Source organism: Bactrocera dorsalis, chromosome 3, assembly GCF_023373825.1.
Source record: "Bactrocera dorsalis isolate Fly_Bdor chromosome 3, ASM2337382v1, whole genome shotgun sequence".
In the NCBI taxonomy this organism is placed as follows: Eukaryota; Metazoa; Arthropoda; class Insecta; order Diptera; family Tephritidae; genus Bactrocera; species Bactrocera dorsalis.
In genome coordinates, this window is record NC_064305.1 from 2,246,350 (window position 1) to 2,262,538 (window position 16,189).

Here is a 16,189-nt window from a genome sequence, read left to right on the forward strand (position 1 = left end):
GACAACAACAACAATCGCTGGCAGAAATTAATTACGACTGTGCCGGCGAACGACACCCGATATAAACACACGCGTAAGGAGGCAACTCTCCAGACGTTACATGCGTAACGCTGCTTGTAACGTTGTAATTGTAGACGCGTAACTAATCGTAAAATGCGCAAGTCAACGCCAATTGCAAGCGAAGAGGCCCAATAATCAAGTCATTATTGCGAAAAATACTAATCTTTAAGGAATAGCGCGTATTATGATAATGATCGAGCTCATTTAGCACCTCTTGTGCTGCTTAGAAGGTGCTTGATAATAGTATTGATGGCTTATGATGTGAAATATTCTCAGCGCAGCGGCTATAGAGAGTATGCAGCAATCGAAAGTTATTGTTGTGGTGGCAGGAAATATTCATTATAAAATTTCGAACATTGATGCTGAGGTTACAGCCCTTGGTCATATAAAAATTCGGTCGATTCCGGTTACTTAGACCCGAGTGTCGTGGAAACAGAGCAATCGGTAGTAATATGCAGCTCTTTTGTGTTTTACACAACAGGGGTTTTGGGGTTACAAATTATCCGAATGGCAGGTCGCGAGATTTTAACCCAGTTTTGGTACTTAGTGTAAGGTCTAGTTGCTTCTTGAACTTATTGACAGTTCTTTAACAATAAAAGTTCAACATTTAGGGAAAATGAGCTTTTAAGCTTTTTTAGAACTTTATATTTTAGTAGATTGAGCTTTTAAGCTTTTCTAGAGCTTTAAGGCACCTTGAATTCTATATAATAGAAGGTTTTAAGATATCCTTAAGGGGTTACATGAGTTTCCTCGGGTAAAAAACGGCTTTTTTCAATAAGTTTTTTTTCCGTATAATTATGAAATATTTTATTAGAATTTTTTATTGTTACAAACATACACTATTAACAAAGAAGTTTTGAAATTTTTGAGAGAAAAATGTTTTAAACTCGGCCATTGCGCCGCCATTCACGTCACTTCGCGGCGTGAGTGTCATCCAAGCACTGGCCAGGCACGCCGCTTGCTTTTCTTATATAGAGCCAGCTAGCAGCCAGCTACCGTTGAAGTCACCTCGTGTCATTCAAATCACGTCACTTCGCGACCTAACCCCAACTTCGCGGCGTGAGCGTCACCCAAGCACTGGTCGGGCACGGCGCCTGTTTTACTTATATAGAGCCAACTGGCAGCTAAATCTTCATCCAAGTTTTTAAGAATCATATCTCAAAAACCTGCGTGAAATTTCATGAAGATCGGTTGAGTAGTTCTCGAGAAAACTGGCCAACCGACTTGTCTTAAGCCTCCGCGAAGAGATTATACCGGTCGTCCTAAACTGGAGGTTCAGGAATCTAGGGTTCTAATCTAATCTAAGGTTAATAACGTTCGATTTCGAGCATTTAGCAGCGCCACGGATTGCTTTAGTTCTTACATTACAATGCCACGATGTGGTTCCTAATTTAAGCATATGATCCAAGAATTTATAGAATCTACCTCATAATTTATGTATACAATGTGGTGGAATTGGCGTCACTTTGGAGCAATCGCCTTTAGGGTGAGCTCTTATTACTAAAAATACGTGAGTCCATAAGTTTTTTTTGAAGACAACGGGTAAAAAATACTGAAGTGCATTATCCTCAATAAGAGATTAAAACTTTTTGCCACACAAGAAATGTATTTTTTACCAATTAAAGCTGTAGCTATTTAAAGCTCTCTACTTTTCGTAGTAACTGTTATCTTTTGCTTGAAAAATCCGCACATAAACTCTACGTGAGTGTCTTAAGATAAAGAACGAATTAACGAAAGACAACTTAATACGAAACTCGAACCTTGACTGCCTTTCGAAATGCCTGCGTAGCACATCGTTATTAACACCACCAAATTGATTTACGATACGTTCGATTCTATTGAAGTTTTAATGCTCAACACCCGATTTTTTTGCTTAATTTTTAAAGCTTAATTAACTGACTGATGGAGTAATTAGTAAAACAATTAAGCTCTCAAATATTTATGCTAAATGTATGCGCATATAACAGCCAGCAAAATGGCCTGTGAATGTGTGAGTGTACGACATACTACACGTCTGCCACGCACAAATGACGACAGAAATTGCGAGGCAAATCGGCAAAACAGAAATTGAAAAATTAAAAAAAAATTCAAAAAAAAATAGAAAAAATCGAAAATGCACATTTCATTAGCGCACACGGTCGGTTTTGCTCACCGAGCCACTGAAACAAAGTAGTAAATGCACCGGCATGTGGTTGGACAGTAAATTGCCAAATCACTTAATAAATAAGTTGAAGCCGCCACGCACATTGCGTAGCGCTGCTGCAACGTCTGTGGCAACGGCGATTAAAAACTCGCTAATGCGCGCGCTGATTGGCGTGCGGGGTGGGCGCATCTGCGTCGCTTGGATTTTTTTTGCATAGCGCTTCGCTGTTTTTATTTACTACATTTACTAGGAGTTCGTGAACTTTTGAAAAACGAAACTTTTCGGCGCATAGCTAAAACCGTCTAATAAACTATCATTTGTCGAGTTGTCGATGCTCTTATCTGGCTCGCATAAAACAAGCGAAACGCCGACCACATGTTGCCACAGGGATTTATCAAAATTCGAACAATTTGCTGCAAACTTGCTTGCATTTAAGCATCAAAAAGCAGCAAACAGTAATAAAGTATTTGAATAAAAAGAAATCAAAGTGGTAAAGCCATAAACACCTGCGTTGTTTGTTTGCCAGCGTTTCAAGCTACGCGTTAGCTTGTGGCGGTGAAACGCATCTGCAACATTCGAAATCTTGAAAGCAAAAATGTGTTGGCGTTCAAATGCAATTTACGCAAAAATAATGCAGCACGAGGTTGGGTCGATGAGCCCTTAAAAAAGGAGCCAAGATTTGCAAATTTTACACACAACGAATTTTAATAATTTCTCTTTCATCATCAGCATTTTTCGGTTACAACTGTTTTTGTTCTCAGATCGCTCAAAAAGTCCTCGACCTACCACAGTAAAACACACTTTTTTGACAAAATTCACTTTTCCTGATCAGGGGTTATACACTGATCATAGCGATCCACCAATTTTTCGATATCATTTTTGTACTACAATGATTTGTGCTTTGCTTCAAAGTAGTCATAAGCGTCGTCGATCCACTTTTCATTCGACGAAAACTTCTTCCCAGCGAGCGTTCTTTTGAGTTCTAAGAGCTGAAAATAGTCACTCGGGTCCAGATCTGTAGAATATGGTGGATGCGCGAGCAATTCGAAGCCACAATCATGGATTTTTGCATCGTTTTCTTTGGCTTGTGCCATGTTACATTGGCTTTGTGAAAAAGCACTTCTTTTTTTTCAAATGTGGCCGTTTTTCGACGATTTCGTTCTTCAAACGGTCCAGTAACGTTATGTAATAGTAACTGTTGATGGCCCTTTCTTTTTCAAGTTAGTCAAAAAAATTCTTCCCTGCGCATCCCGAAATACAGATGCCATAACCTTGTAAGCCGACTTTTGCGTCACGCCCACGCTTTGGAGCGGATTTGTCATGAGCAGTCCACTCGGATAGCTCTCGATTGGATATGGAAGTGGAAAGACGGGTCCATGGTTCATCTAGTGTCACTTATCGAAGCAAAAACTCGGGTTTATTAGGCTTAAATATATCCAAACACTGCTATGAATCATCAACTCATCGTTGTTTTTTTGGTCGAAAGTTAGCTTGGAAGGCATGCATTTTGCACAGAGCTTTCTCTTACCCAAATATTTGAGAATGTTATAATGTACATCTTCAGTTGATATCTCTAAAGTACCTGCTCTTTCGAACAACTTCACTTTGCGGTCATCTGAAATTATTTTGAAGACTTTTTTATATTTTCGTCGGTAACAGCCTCTTCTGTGCGTCCATAGCCTTCATCGTCCTCGGTGCTCATTTCGCCTCGTTCAAACTTGGCAAACCACTTTTCAGCGGCTGGGTCCAAGTAATAAGCTCAATTGAGACTACATTTTTCCAATGAACCCCTGTCTCCCACATGGCTGTGGACATTCACAACTTTACCAAACAAGGAAAGCTGATTTCATGGAACCACCAATTTCCACTTGCGTCTCTAACTCGAGTTTATATTTATTAATTATTGATGTGTTTTTGTTATAGGGTAGTATACATACTTATCCCCTAAAAAGGTGTTTAAGATTAGGTTTTGAATATTAGACTCAATATATGACAGTTAAATGGGCAGTTAAATGAAACTCGAGGTTGTGGCGAAATTTGAAACAAATGAACATTTTATGGGTCGGCTGCTATGAGTTTGAATAAAACAACTCTTACTACAAAAAAAATATCCTCTAGGATTCTTCAAACAATTACACTGCCAGTCATAAGTAATATTAAAGGAATGATACTTCCTTTCCTTTAGCGCCGCCTCAACAAAACTGATCACATTCTCTCTAATCCAATTTCCGTTTTCACGCAGTTATCGCCACAAGCTCGTTAACGAGTTAAAGCGCTATAAAACTGTTCGCGCGCGCAGAGTGTTTGCGAAGTATATTTTCCTCGATTGTGGAAAACTGAAGCGCGACGCGACCCGGCATTGGATGTCAGCTTTGGTACAAGTAATTTTTTGCTCGCTGCATATTTTTTATGCCTCAGCTTGTGCGCAAATACGCGCACTGAGCATGGTAATAAAATTATGACTTCAACTTTTGCGCGTCTTTGATTTAATGACGCGTCCATTTAAGTGCTCATGCGCAACCAACTGATTGTAATACATACATACATATGTGTTGCATGAATGTCTAGTTGCAAGTGCAGGTTGGGAATGGCGGACACGCAACTAAGTTTTACATAAAATAGCATCTTCGGTTAATAGAAATAAAATGCAGAAATTGAAATTAGGTCAGGCACATAAGACTGGAAAAGTGGAGTTTAAGGTTGATGAGTTTAATAAAACAGAGCGAGCTTAATTTAGTATACGAAGTGTGTTCGTAAATGTTGTGGATTAACTTAAAATCATGTGCGATGATCGTAAGCGTAATTAGGAATGTTAGGTGTGGTTAGATGGCTGATCGAAGATCGCACGTGGACTGTTTAATGGTGTCCTTTGTAAAGCCATAGAAAAGAAGAACTCTTATGTTCAGACTTATAGGTTAGCAAAACACTTAGTAACCAATACAAATTGCCTACGCGTTTAATTTCAACCCGCTCCAGTTCGGTGAGATGTCTGAAGGTATGCGCTCCAAAGTGTTTAAGTTTAGACTTTCCTGCGTTTGGGAAGCGGGACAGTCAAAAAGGAACTGTTGAGTTGTTTTCACCTCATCTTCCTCCATACAGCTTCTGCAAATGGCGTGTGGTAAGATTCGCAATCTACAGCATGGACTCTAGAAGGGCTTCACAACTAGGGAGAGGCTTGTCTTACTGAGGGCAAAGTAATAACTAGATCTCTTGCGATCAATCTTGTGCCAAAAGGCTTTTGCGACTGCGCAAGTATCTATGGTGGCCTAGCGCTGCTCAAGCTTTCGCGAAGCCCAGCTACCAGTAGTAGAACACAAGAGAATACGGGAACACCGACTCGCTCCCATTTTACCGATAGCGGTTCAAGACTAGTTTCGCCGCTCTGCTATCTGAGTGTATTTCTTGCTCCTGACAGTAAACCCCTTCACCACCTTTTCTCCTAAGCTTTGACCCATTCGTAAATAAGCTCACTGTCCCTCTCCTTCAACGGTTTCTTCCCATTCATAGCTCCCTCGTAGGTATTATATATGGGTAGAGATGGAGCCGCCAGAGTTCGGTTTGGCGACTCCATGATCTTAGTGATCCGGTATGAAGTCAAAGTGTGTGCATTTTCCGCCTTTTTCGACCCTTTATAATGCTGTTCATATTCTGCAGCCTTCTAAGCCTTTCCTTTGAACTCGCCACAGCAAGTTGCCTTTGGAAAATAAAACAGCAATTAATTTTTTGTTAATATTTTTCAATATTAAATTTATTTATACGCAGTTATCTCTTTCAGTTTTTCACTTTTCAATTATTTTACGTTTTTCATAAATTCTTATGCCCTTGAAAATTAACGTAGTAACTAAGAATTCGTTTCATTAAATACCTTTTTTATATATTTTCATTATAATTAGTTGCGAATTAATAGGGTTTGCTGTACGCATTTCTTCATTTGAGTAAATATCAATTTTTCTTAGTTTTTCGTTATGCACTAATTGTTGTTGCAATTTTAGATTTATTGTGTAAGAATGCGTGAATTTTTAACATTATTGTGTGACCAAAGATTTAAACGAAAATTTTTATAAAAAAATTTAAAATTTTCAATTCCATAAATTATAACTTTTTTTTTATATTTTATAAAGTAAAAGTGTTTGTGGCATAAAATTTAAATAACTTAAAAATGAAAATATTTGTTCAAGAAAATTAATAAAAAATCATTACATTAGTATTTTATATATATATTTGATTTTATTTAGCAGTTGCGGCGCTTTCTTTTCTACACATAAATAATTAATCATTAATTATACACAAATTAAATATAAATTAATTAATAGTTGAACTAAACAAAATAATTGGTAGTAGTTATTTATTTTATTTAAAAACTAAGGAAAATTATCTACAAAGTGAATTCGTATGCCGTGGTACTATATATGAGTGAAAGCTTTAGTAAAAGCTTCTGTAAAAGCTCGTGCGTCGTGAAAGCGCGCGAAAAAAGTGCTCGCCGTAGGTTTTCGAATAGAGACTCGAGTGTCTGTGAGTGAGTAATAAACTGCAAAGCAATAGTTAGACGGGAATTTGTTTAAAAAAAAAATAGAAAAAATTATGAAAAAAAATTATGAAAAAAAATAGGGAAAAAAATGTCAAAAAATTAGGAAATTATATTATTGCGACATCTGCAGTTGTGTGCGAAAAATATGCATAGCTAGTTTAAATAATGTAAAGTTTGGTTAGCTGTTGGTGTATATATAATAGTTAATTATGTGTTAAATACATACATATTTATATATTTTGAGGCAGCAAAATTAATTTACAAATATTGGCGTTTAAAACATTTTCGTTTTGTTTTCATTTTTTTTATTGTTTAGTCGTTAGATTTCCCTTCACTTTTATGCTACAATATTTATAACCAGCATATTTGTTGCCATTAATCATTTCTTTTTTACTTATAGTACCTGCTGCATTACACTGCTATCGTTTTCCATTCATTTTAATACTCTACATACATATTTATTCCTATAAATGTCTAAGCCTTATGCAATTAGTAGTTAACTGAAGTGTGTGAATGAATATTTTTTTTTTCGTATTTTCTGCATATTTTCCTTTGCTTATTGTTTAGATGCTCAACTAGTTTAAATACCTATTTGGGGTTAAGTGAAAAATATATATTTATTACAATACAAAAAAAAGCGTTAATACACTATTTTTTATACATTACATTAACAGTAGAATTAACAAAACGTTTCTAAGGTAAAAAAAAATTAAAATAAAATTTGTGAAAATTATAATTAAAACTAAAAATAAAACTAAGCACTATTTTTACAATGTATTATGTTTTAGTTGCTGCCTATTTGTTTTATTCGATCTTATTTCCCGCTTGGCCTTAAAACTGTGCTTCGGTATTCTTTATACACTCTTCTTGTGTCTTAGTAGTTTCTCCATATATTTTTCAATTATTAGCAGTGCCTACATATTCGCCATAGCAGCTTCAAGTACACGTGTTATTACATATACATAACATATTTAATTATGTACTACTTAATTTCATTATACCGTACGCTCATCTATACAAATTCATACGCGTTTTTACTTTTTTACGTTTAGGCTTAATTTTAAGTTTACATTTTTAGTGGAAATGGAAATTATTTTATTAACTATAAAGTAGTTTTTCTCAACATTCCATTTCTCGTTTGGTTAAGTCTTCATTATTATATATATATATATATATATATATTCCTCAGGTTCTGTGGTTTTGAAGTCATGAAACAGCTCTTTTTTGTTACTTTAGGATTTCTGTTAGTTTTTTGTTTTCAATTCGGTTATAAATAATACACACTTCTTCTGCTGTTATATATGTAAGTGTTAATAAATATTCGAGCAACAAATTTGTTTTGGTAACATTTCTTTATTAACTTTGCAATATTTTTTCTTTATTTAAACGTGTTGTTATAGTTTCTTGTTGATACTTCTGTTATTGAAGTCCATATTAAATATTTGTTTAACGGTCTATTAAAAATTAGTTAAATTTCGAAATTATGTAGAAAATATAAGTATTTGCAGGCTGAGTTTGCAGGCTGATTTTTGCTTAAGAGTGTCGAAGAATTGAAGTTGCGATTTATGTCACGCAAACACGTTAACTTATGAATCAACCAATCAGCGCGCAGCATTGCTCTTAGCCTGACCAATCAGAGCACAGTTTTGCTCTTTTCTGTATAACTTTGTTGTGAGCATTACTTTTGCTGGTATGCGTGAGTCAGGCGCAGTACGTTATCCTGACCAATCAACGCACAGTTTTGCTCTTTTCAACATAATTTTGCTTGTGTGAGCGCGCTGCATATTATTTATCTTTCATACAAATTACAAAAACTCTAAATATATAAAGAAAAAGTAAAACCTTCGAAATTATTTAATAAAAAATCAGTTTCCTGTTTTTCAGTGGCTTTTTGAATTTCAAAATTGTTACAGTTTACTACTTCAGTGTCATTTTAAATCCAAAGTATTTTGTAGCCTGCATGCTTTCATGTTTTGGAATTTTTTTCTGCAATACTATATTAATATTAATTTTTAATAAATTTATTCATCTAATTAAGTAGTTGCTATAATTCGCCTTTAATAAATAGTTCCCTTAAGTGTTTGCTATATTAAATTGTTTTTAATTGTATATAATTTTTCGCCTAGTATGCTTGCAAAAGTCTAAATTCTTTATTTTTCTTTTTTGGTTTAATGCAAAATGTTTAATATTTCTTTGCTGTGATTAATTATTGCTGTAATTATAGGAAAATCTGCTTCGTACTATAATTTTTTGTTATTTTTTGATATTTTTTTTGCATTTTTATAACTTCAATTCTTGTATATTTGACCACTGTTCCCAAATAAATAATGCTCGTCTTAGTAAATTGATGCTTTTATATTTTCAACTCAAGCATTTTTCGTTTTCGCAAAGGTATATTTTACATTATCGGTTTAGTTAAATTTGCAAACAATTTTATATGATTTTTATATTTTATTTTTTCAAATTGTTTCACTATGTTTTTTCGTATATATATTTTTTCTTGGTATTTTGGAAGTGTTACTGTGTGCGATTTAGTTGATAAAACGTTCATTTCTCAGTGGAAATTACTGTTTTTTTTTCTGTAGTTTGGTTTTATTTATTTTGAGTTAAGATTTTTTCGCTTCGCCAAGGCTTAAACGTGCAAAATTTCAAACATTTATTAGATACTAATTCTTCTGTTACAATATTTATGCACTTATATTCGTATAGTTAGCTTTCTGCATATATCAAAAAGCATATTTAACGCTTTAATAATAATTTCTGTCAAAAATTCTTTGCTCTACGATCTATTTATGTATTATTTTTTGTTTTTGTTTATTTTCAAAAGTAGAATTTTTGAATATATATTGTCACCTAAAATGCAAAATAACCGGCGAAGGAAAAAATTTATAATAAAAAACAAATTTAAAACAAAAAATTGAGTTTTGGTTACAAAATGGTTATATTTTCGTTATCATACACTCATATTTGGGTTATAAAATGGTTATATTTTTTTATCATATCTGAAAACGATTTTAATTTTATTTTGATCATACGTTGTTTTGCATTTTAGGTGACGAAATGTATTTTTTCGAGCCTTTTAGCTACTTCCTGTGCATCTGTATTGGCGTTAGCTGCTTCGCTCTCTAGACTCTGCTTCGATACATATATTTTTTAACCATAAACTACATATGCCAGCTGTTTATTGTCTCATTTGTTTTTAATTAACTGCAACAAAATATGCGTTAAACATTGTCTATTAAACTATTCAGTGTTTACAGTTATCAACGGTCTTTCGCTATGTTCTGCAACACAGTAATGGTTTGTGGCGTTCAAAAACGTGGTTTTTCGTATGCGAGTACGCAGCGTTCGTGCAATTCGTGTTTGCATGAGTTCGGCTCTGCGTCGTGTTCGGTGTTTCGTGAATTTCGTGGTTTTTCGCTGTGAAATATTCAATTTATTCATCTGTTATCGCTAAAAAACTGTGGATTTCTAATATCTATAAGATATAATAGTTATGCAACATATATTGTGAGTTCTCAATTATTTTTAATCAGTTTATATTTCAGTACAAATCTTAAACCGCAACTATTTTTAAGAGTAAAGCCTGATTTTTATGAACAGAAAGAAAGCTTTAAAAGCAAAAGCTTTCATTTAGCCTGATTTTTATGAACAGAAAGAAAGCTGCACAAGCAAAAGCTTTCGTTTATGAGCTTTCATGCAACGTTTGAAGCTTTCACTGACTGCTACGGTCTGCTGATGCAAACAAGCCTGATGTTTGTTAGCAAAGAGAAAATTGTATAAGCACAAGCTTTCATTTATAAGCTTTCATAGATCGTTTTAAGCTTTCATGCGTAGTTTTAAGCTTTCACTACCTGCTCCTGTTTACGAATGTAAAGTAAGCGCTTTGGTAATATTTGAAAAATTTCTAGACCACATGACTTGACATGACCACACTGTCCACTTTTTAGGAAATCCAATACTTGGGAAAAAATTTTGAAAAACATCACTAAAAAGCTTACAAGCTTTGTGCTTTCACATGCAATTTAAAATGTGATTAGGTTGCGTCGTGAACTTGCTTATGATGTATGGCGCAAAATTTGGAAAGCTTTTAAGCTGCTAGACATTTCTGGTTTTCAAAGCGCCACTTCGTAAGCTTTTGGTTAAGTTCAAAAACTTTAGACATAACAATTTGCTAAATGCTCATTCGGTTTTGCTCAAACCACGACTACGCGTGTCGCCTGCTATGCCTTTTTCGCAGGCTCATCATACGCTTTCTCTCCTTATTTATCTTGACTTTTGCAAGTCGTATCGATTCGGGTAGCGTCGCTGTCGCCGACGTTGGCAGATAACCGCTAACGATTGTCAGCCGACTATTGCGTGTTGCGTCGGTTTCGGCGCGCTCCGTCGAGCGCTGTTCCGCCAGCTCGCCAGACTCCTCCAGCAGGTCCGGATAGACGCTGATGTTGTCCATGTTGTCGATGTCAATGTCGCCGGCGTTGTTGCGCACATAGGTCAACTGATGAAAGGGCGTGGCCAGCAACTTTTGCGTTGAGATGCGTATTGACTTTTTGGTTGTTAACGCTGCGACGGCGGTGGTCGCGTCGCCGGCTACAGTTGTTGAAGTGGGCGCAGCGGCGGAAGTGGTTGTGCTGAGCGTGCTTACTGTGGGTGTGTGTGTGTGTGCCAGGTGATTGCTGTTACCATCGAAGTGCACCAACGCGGGTGGATTGTGTAGCGGCAAAATAGTTTTATTGCCCAGCAATTGCTGCAGTGGGTATAGGTGTTGCATTGTCGTTGTTGTTGCCAATGTATTATCATTCATTCTTGCGGTTGTTGTTGCGGGCGTAATAACACCCGCGCTGTGCGTTGTTGCACTGCTGGAACGCGATGTTGCCATTGTGCTGCTGTACTCGTGCGCTGTTGTTGTTGCTGCTGGCAATTTGTTGCTTCCGCTGTGCGCTTTGCTGCTTTGTCGTTGTGTTTTGCCTTCCGGCACATATTTCTTGCCGAAACTAAGGCTAGAAACGCTCGTCGACAACGCTTGCAAAGGTGGCTGGGACACTGCCTCAACATCTCTGCTGCTGTTGTTGTTGGCCTTGCGGTTGTTATGCCTGCGCTTGCTGGCTGTTCGTTGCTTGGTGAGGTGCTTCAGCCAATCCAAATCGGCATCGTCGCCACTGTTCGGCACCTCATCAGCAATGCCTTTGTCCCAAAAGTTCGTGCCGCTGTGATTCATATGATGTTGCCACCATGTTGCACGGTCGCCCGAAGCAACGTCGGTTGTCGTTTCGAGCTCTGCGGCGACTGGTCGTCCTGTAGCCACGATTATTTCATCTGAGTATTCTTCCCCACGCTGCGGGCGCCAAGCGTACACGTTGCCGCTGCTGGCACTAGTCGCCAGCAATTGTTGGTGCAGCAGTGTGGCTATGCTTGCCGCGATGCCAGACTGCTTTCGCCACATGTGACCGATATTGCCGCGCTCAGCCGATAAGCTGTGGACTTTTCGCTGTGCAGTTGTTGTACTCTGCGTGTCGCCGACTTCCGTCAGTGCTTCGGTGTTGCCATCGTCGTTGTAGGTGTTGCTGCTGCTTTGCGCTTCAATTTCACTGGAGGTAGAATTGATTGTTGCATATAAATCGGTGGCCTCAGCAAGGGTTTGCGTCTCCTCTGTCACATTGCCATCCTCTGAGAAAATTGCTGTGGCCGCCACGCTTTCAGTGTCGACGATTGCTGTGGGTGAGGGGAACACTGTTTCAAGGTCATCAGTGTCTTTAGTTGGTGTGCTTGATGACCAATTCTGCTCACTACTCTCTGACCATGTGGTTGATGTAGGCGCGATGGACTCCGCTGTTGATACTGACGTGGCCACATTTTGTGTTGTAAAGTGTTGTTGTTGTTCGGAAGTAATACTGTTTAGTTGCTCGTCTAGGGCTATTGTAGGCTCCGGCCACATTCTACTTTCATCGATTTCTGTAATCAAGGTAGCGTTCAGCGACGACTCCTCATCCGCTGGCGCAACGCTCGTGAAATCGGTGTTGTTGTTGTAGTCGCTTGTTGGCGTGAGCGACGACGCGCCATCGCTGAGGTCGGTCGTTGAGGCCAAGTATATTGCTGTAGGTGTGTCCGATGGCAGCGTCGACAGCGTTGGTGTTGAAGATGAAGACGCTTTGCTGTCGACGGACGTCGCGTCGACGTTTGTTGGCACTGAGGTCTGCCATTCACCGCTGTAATCGCCAAATGTTGTTGCGGGCGATAGGCTGCTCGGCACATCGGCTAGCATTTGCGTTGACAGTGACGAGAGCGATGGCGTTGGCGAATCGCTCCACAGCCAAGCGGTTGGCGTTGGTGTGTGCGCGGCCTTCGTGGATTCGCGCGCTGCAAGCGGCAACATTTGTTGCTGCGCGCGCTGTGCTTGTTGTTGCTTTCGTTGCTTACGTCCCTTTCTTCTTCGTCCCTTGCGCTTATTGGCAATAGTTGTGGTTGACTTCATGATTATTGACGTTGCCGTGGCAGCTTTAGCCGCGACATTGGCAACGGTCGCCGGTTGCGGTTCATGCAGCGCGTCTTTTTCATGCTGTTGCTTGCTGTGCGCTACGGCGCCTGTTGCTGTCGTACTATAAATGGCTCTCGTCGTTGTTGTCGCTGAGGCGCGTTCTTGCGCCACTGTTGTTGTTGCTGGACTAGTTATTTTGCCGCTGCGCAGGCGCTGCTGCTGGCGCTGATGCTGTCGCCGTTTCTGTTTGTGCTCGTGGTGCTGGCGACGCGCTATCAAATTCGGATCGTTGTGATGATGCCGCACTTGATGCTGCTGTTGTTGATGTTGTTGTTGCTGACGCACGTGTTCGCGCGTGCGGCCATTACTGTTGTTGTTGTGTTGCTTTTGCTGACTTAAATCTACTTGCTGCTGACTATTGCTAACTAAATTACTGCTGTTATTGTGGTTAATATTACTGCTCTGATTGCTGTTGTTATTATTGTTGCTGCTGCTGCTGCTGCTTAAATTGCTACTATGGCCATTAGTGTACTCTTCATTTTGGTTATTGTTACTGTTCCTATTGTTGTTGTTGCTGGTATTGCTGCTGCGCACGCCATTCACTCGCTTATTCTTGTTGTTGGTACGCAATAGCTTGTTGTTGCTGTTGTAATTGCGTTGTGCCGCTGTCGCCGTAACAGTCGCCGTTGTGGCGGCGGCCGAGAGCGCTGCTCGCTGCGACGCCGAACGCGCTGAGGCTCCTGATGTTGTGTGTGTGGCGGTTGTGGTTTGCGGTGCGTTGGCAATGCCGCTGATGATTTTGGTGCTCTTCGATTTCGGTGCAAAATAATCGGTGTGCTGATGGAAAAACTGATCGGCCTGTATCTTCGTGAACAGGTAGCAGGCGTCGTTGACATTCTTCTTCGGCCCGACCGCCTTACCTCGGTGCGTGAAGCCGACACGTCGCTGCAGATCGACTACGGAACGAAACACGAAATAACCGTGTACGATGGTTTCGTTGAAGTAGCAGGTGTCGCGCAGTTCTTTCTGCAAGTAAAGAGAGGCATAATTTTATGAAATTAGTGCAGACGGATTTGATAATTATATCTAGATACTAGAGTGAGTTGTTCTACAGGAAGCCAAAAAAGTAAAAATCGCTTATGCGAGAAAAGTTCCAGGCATCATTCTGAATAGCTTTGTCTAAGAGACTATAAATCTAAAACCGACGTTTTTTATGGCGAATTTTTTAGGAAGAATAATTTTTTCGTCATTTTTTGAGATTTCCGATTGAATTTAATACGTGTTTGCATTTTGCTATTCTATTGATCATCTTTCGGAATCGGTCAGATCGTAAAACTATAATATATATTTCCCATACAACCGATTATTCAGGGTTTCTAAACTTTTTCTTAAAGACAGCTGGCTCGGAACCATAGTTTCATAGTTTTAAAGGCATCGATTGCTTTATACTGCTAGAGGAGCCATTGGTTTCTCACGGAAGTGGTCCTCTGTCTCTACGACACCATAGTCAAGCCCTTTATGTTCTATGAAGTCTTTATGTAGTGAAGGCCTCTAGAAAACTTGCAAGTAAACTCAATAACTGTGAGAGTTGTTATCAGACTCAGTGAATTTGGGTTCCTAAAAGAACACCTGTCTGAACACTCGGTAAACTTCTCAACTTTTGACTTCATGCCGGATCTTAGAGTCTCCAAGCCGAACTCTGGCGGTTCCTTCTCTGCCCACCCACCGGCGAGGGAGTTTTGGGTGGGACGAAGCCGTTGGAAGAGGGAGGCAGTGAGTTTCTTTATAGATGGGTCAAAGCTAGAGGGAAGGTTGTTGGTGGAATTTACAGTCAGGAGCTCACCATGAACTCCAGCTTCAGACTTCCTGACTATTGCAGTGTTTAATAAGCCGAGGTTGCAGCCATTAAAGTGAAAGTAGATTTACTGCTCCGGAGTGCAGCCTCCTTCAGAGAGATGACCATCCACTCAGATAGTAAAGGGTTGGTCAAGGAGTGCCTTATCTTGCTATCAATTGTAATGCTGATGAACTAGGAGCAGAAGCAGGCGCTTTAGTAACTAGTTTAAATACTGCTAAATGACTTTTTTCTGTTGTTTTGTTTGGAATCTATTTCTGGAAATATTTTGTAAAACTGTCTAAAATTATTTCGGCCGCAGTTCAGGTGCTACATATAACTTAATTTGTTTCTAATTATGTTTATAATTTTATTTTCCTTTCTATTTTTATTTTTGAAATATTTTGTGTAAAAATGCGCACGCGAGCCGCTCTTAACGTCACATATCTTTTGCTATGAGTATGCGCACGCGCAAACGCTTCAGCGCACATTGCGCGCTCTATCACTCGGTTTGAACTGAATTTGGAATTAGAAATTGTTTGTTGAGTGGGACACTTGAGCTGTCAAAACACGCGCCTGTCAAAATATTCAAACAAATGCGCGTTGCGAGGGTTGCTCACAAAATTACATAGATTGGTAATTTACATATTTAGAAATTATGAATAAAGGTTTGTCTAAATAAAATACTAAGTGTGCTAAATGTGCTAACTTACATAATTTATATATTACATAGTTACTTCCTTTCTTCCTTATAATTCCTACTTACAACTTCTCTGCATTTCATTATGCTAAATTTCCTGCTTTCCCACAATTTATGTACACTTGTTCTTGTTTACATAACAATTAAGGAGCACTGACAGCGCTGACAAAGTCTATAGCATTTAATCCGCCACCAACACTGCTGCTCAGTTAAGCATATCAAGAGCATAGTTGCGCATGCGCAACACATTCTTTGCCCATATCGCAGGAATCTTGCTGCACTAACTTAGTTGCACTTGAGGCACATTCAAACTTGCCCTAAATTCACACAAAAGTAGCAAGAACAATAAGGGTGAATAAAAACAACAATACAAGACCCCATTGACTACGCTCAATTGTACTGTAAACATTTGTAAGTTATTTATAGGCAACTAAAGACTAAAATGACTT

The 16,189-nt window shown here is 38.6% G+C and overlaps 1 protein-coding gene across 6 annotated transcripts in view; it reads right to left on the reverse strand.

Annotated features, from left to right (window-relative positions):
* Window positions 1–5,918: 5,918 nt before the first annotated feature.
* LOC105230165 (pneumococcal serine-rich repeat protein) overlaps window positions 5,919–16,189 on the reverse strand; it is a 166,477-nt gene continuing 156,206 nt past the window's right edge. For all 6 annotated transcript variants that reach the window (XM_049450782.1, XM_049450781.1, XM_049450780.1 and 3 more), the window contains one exon: window positions 5,919–14,232. In XM_049450782.1, coding sequence (XP_049306739.1) covers window positions 10,939–14,232 — 3,294 coding nt within the window. In that variant the 3' untranslated portion in view covers window positions 5,919–10,938. The remainder of the gene's footprint in view (window positions 14,233–16,189) is intronic.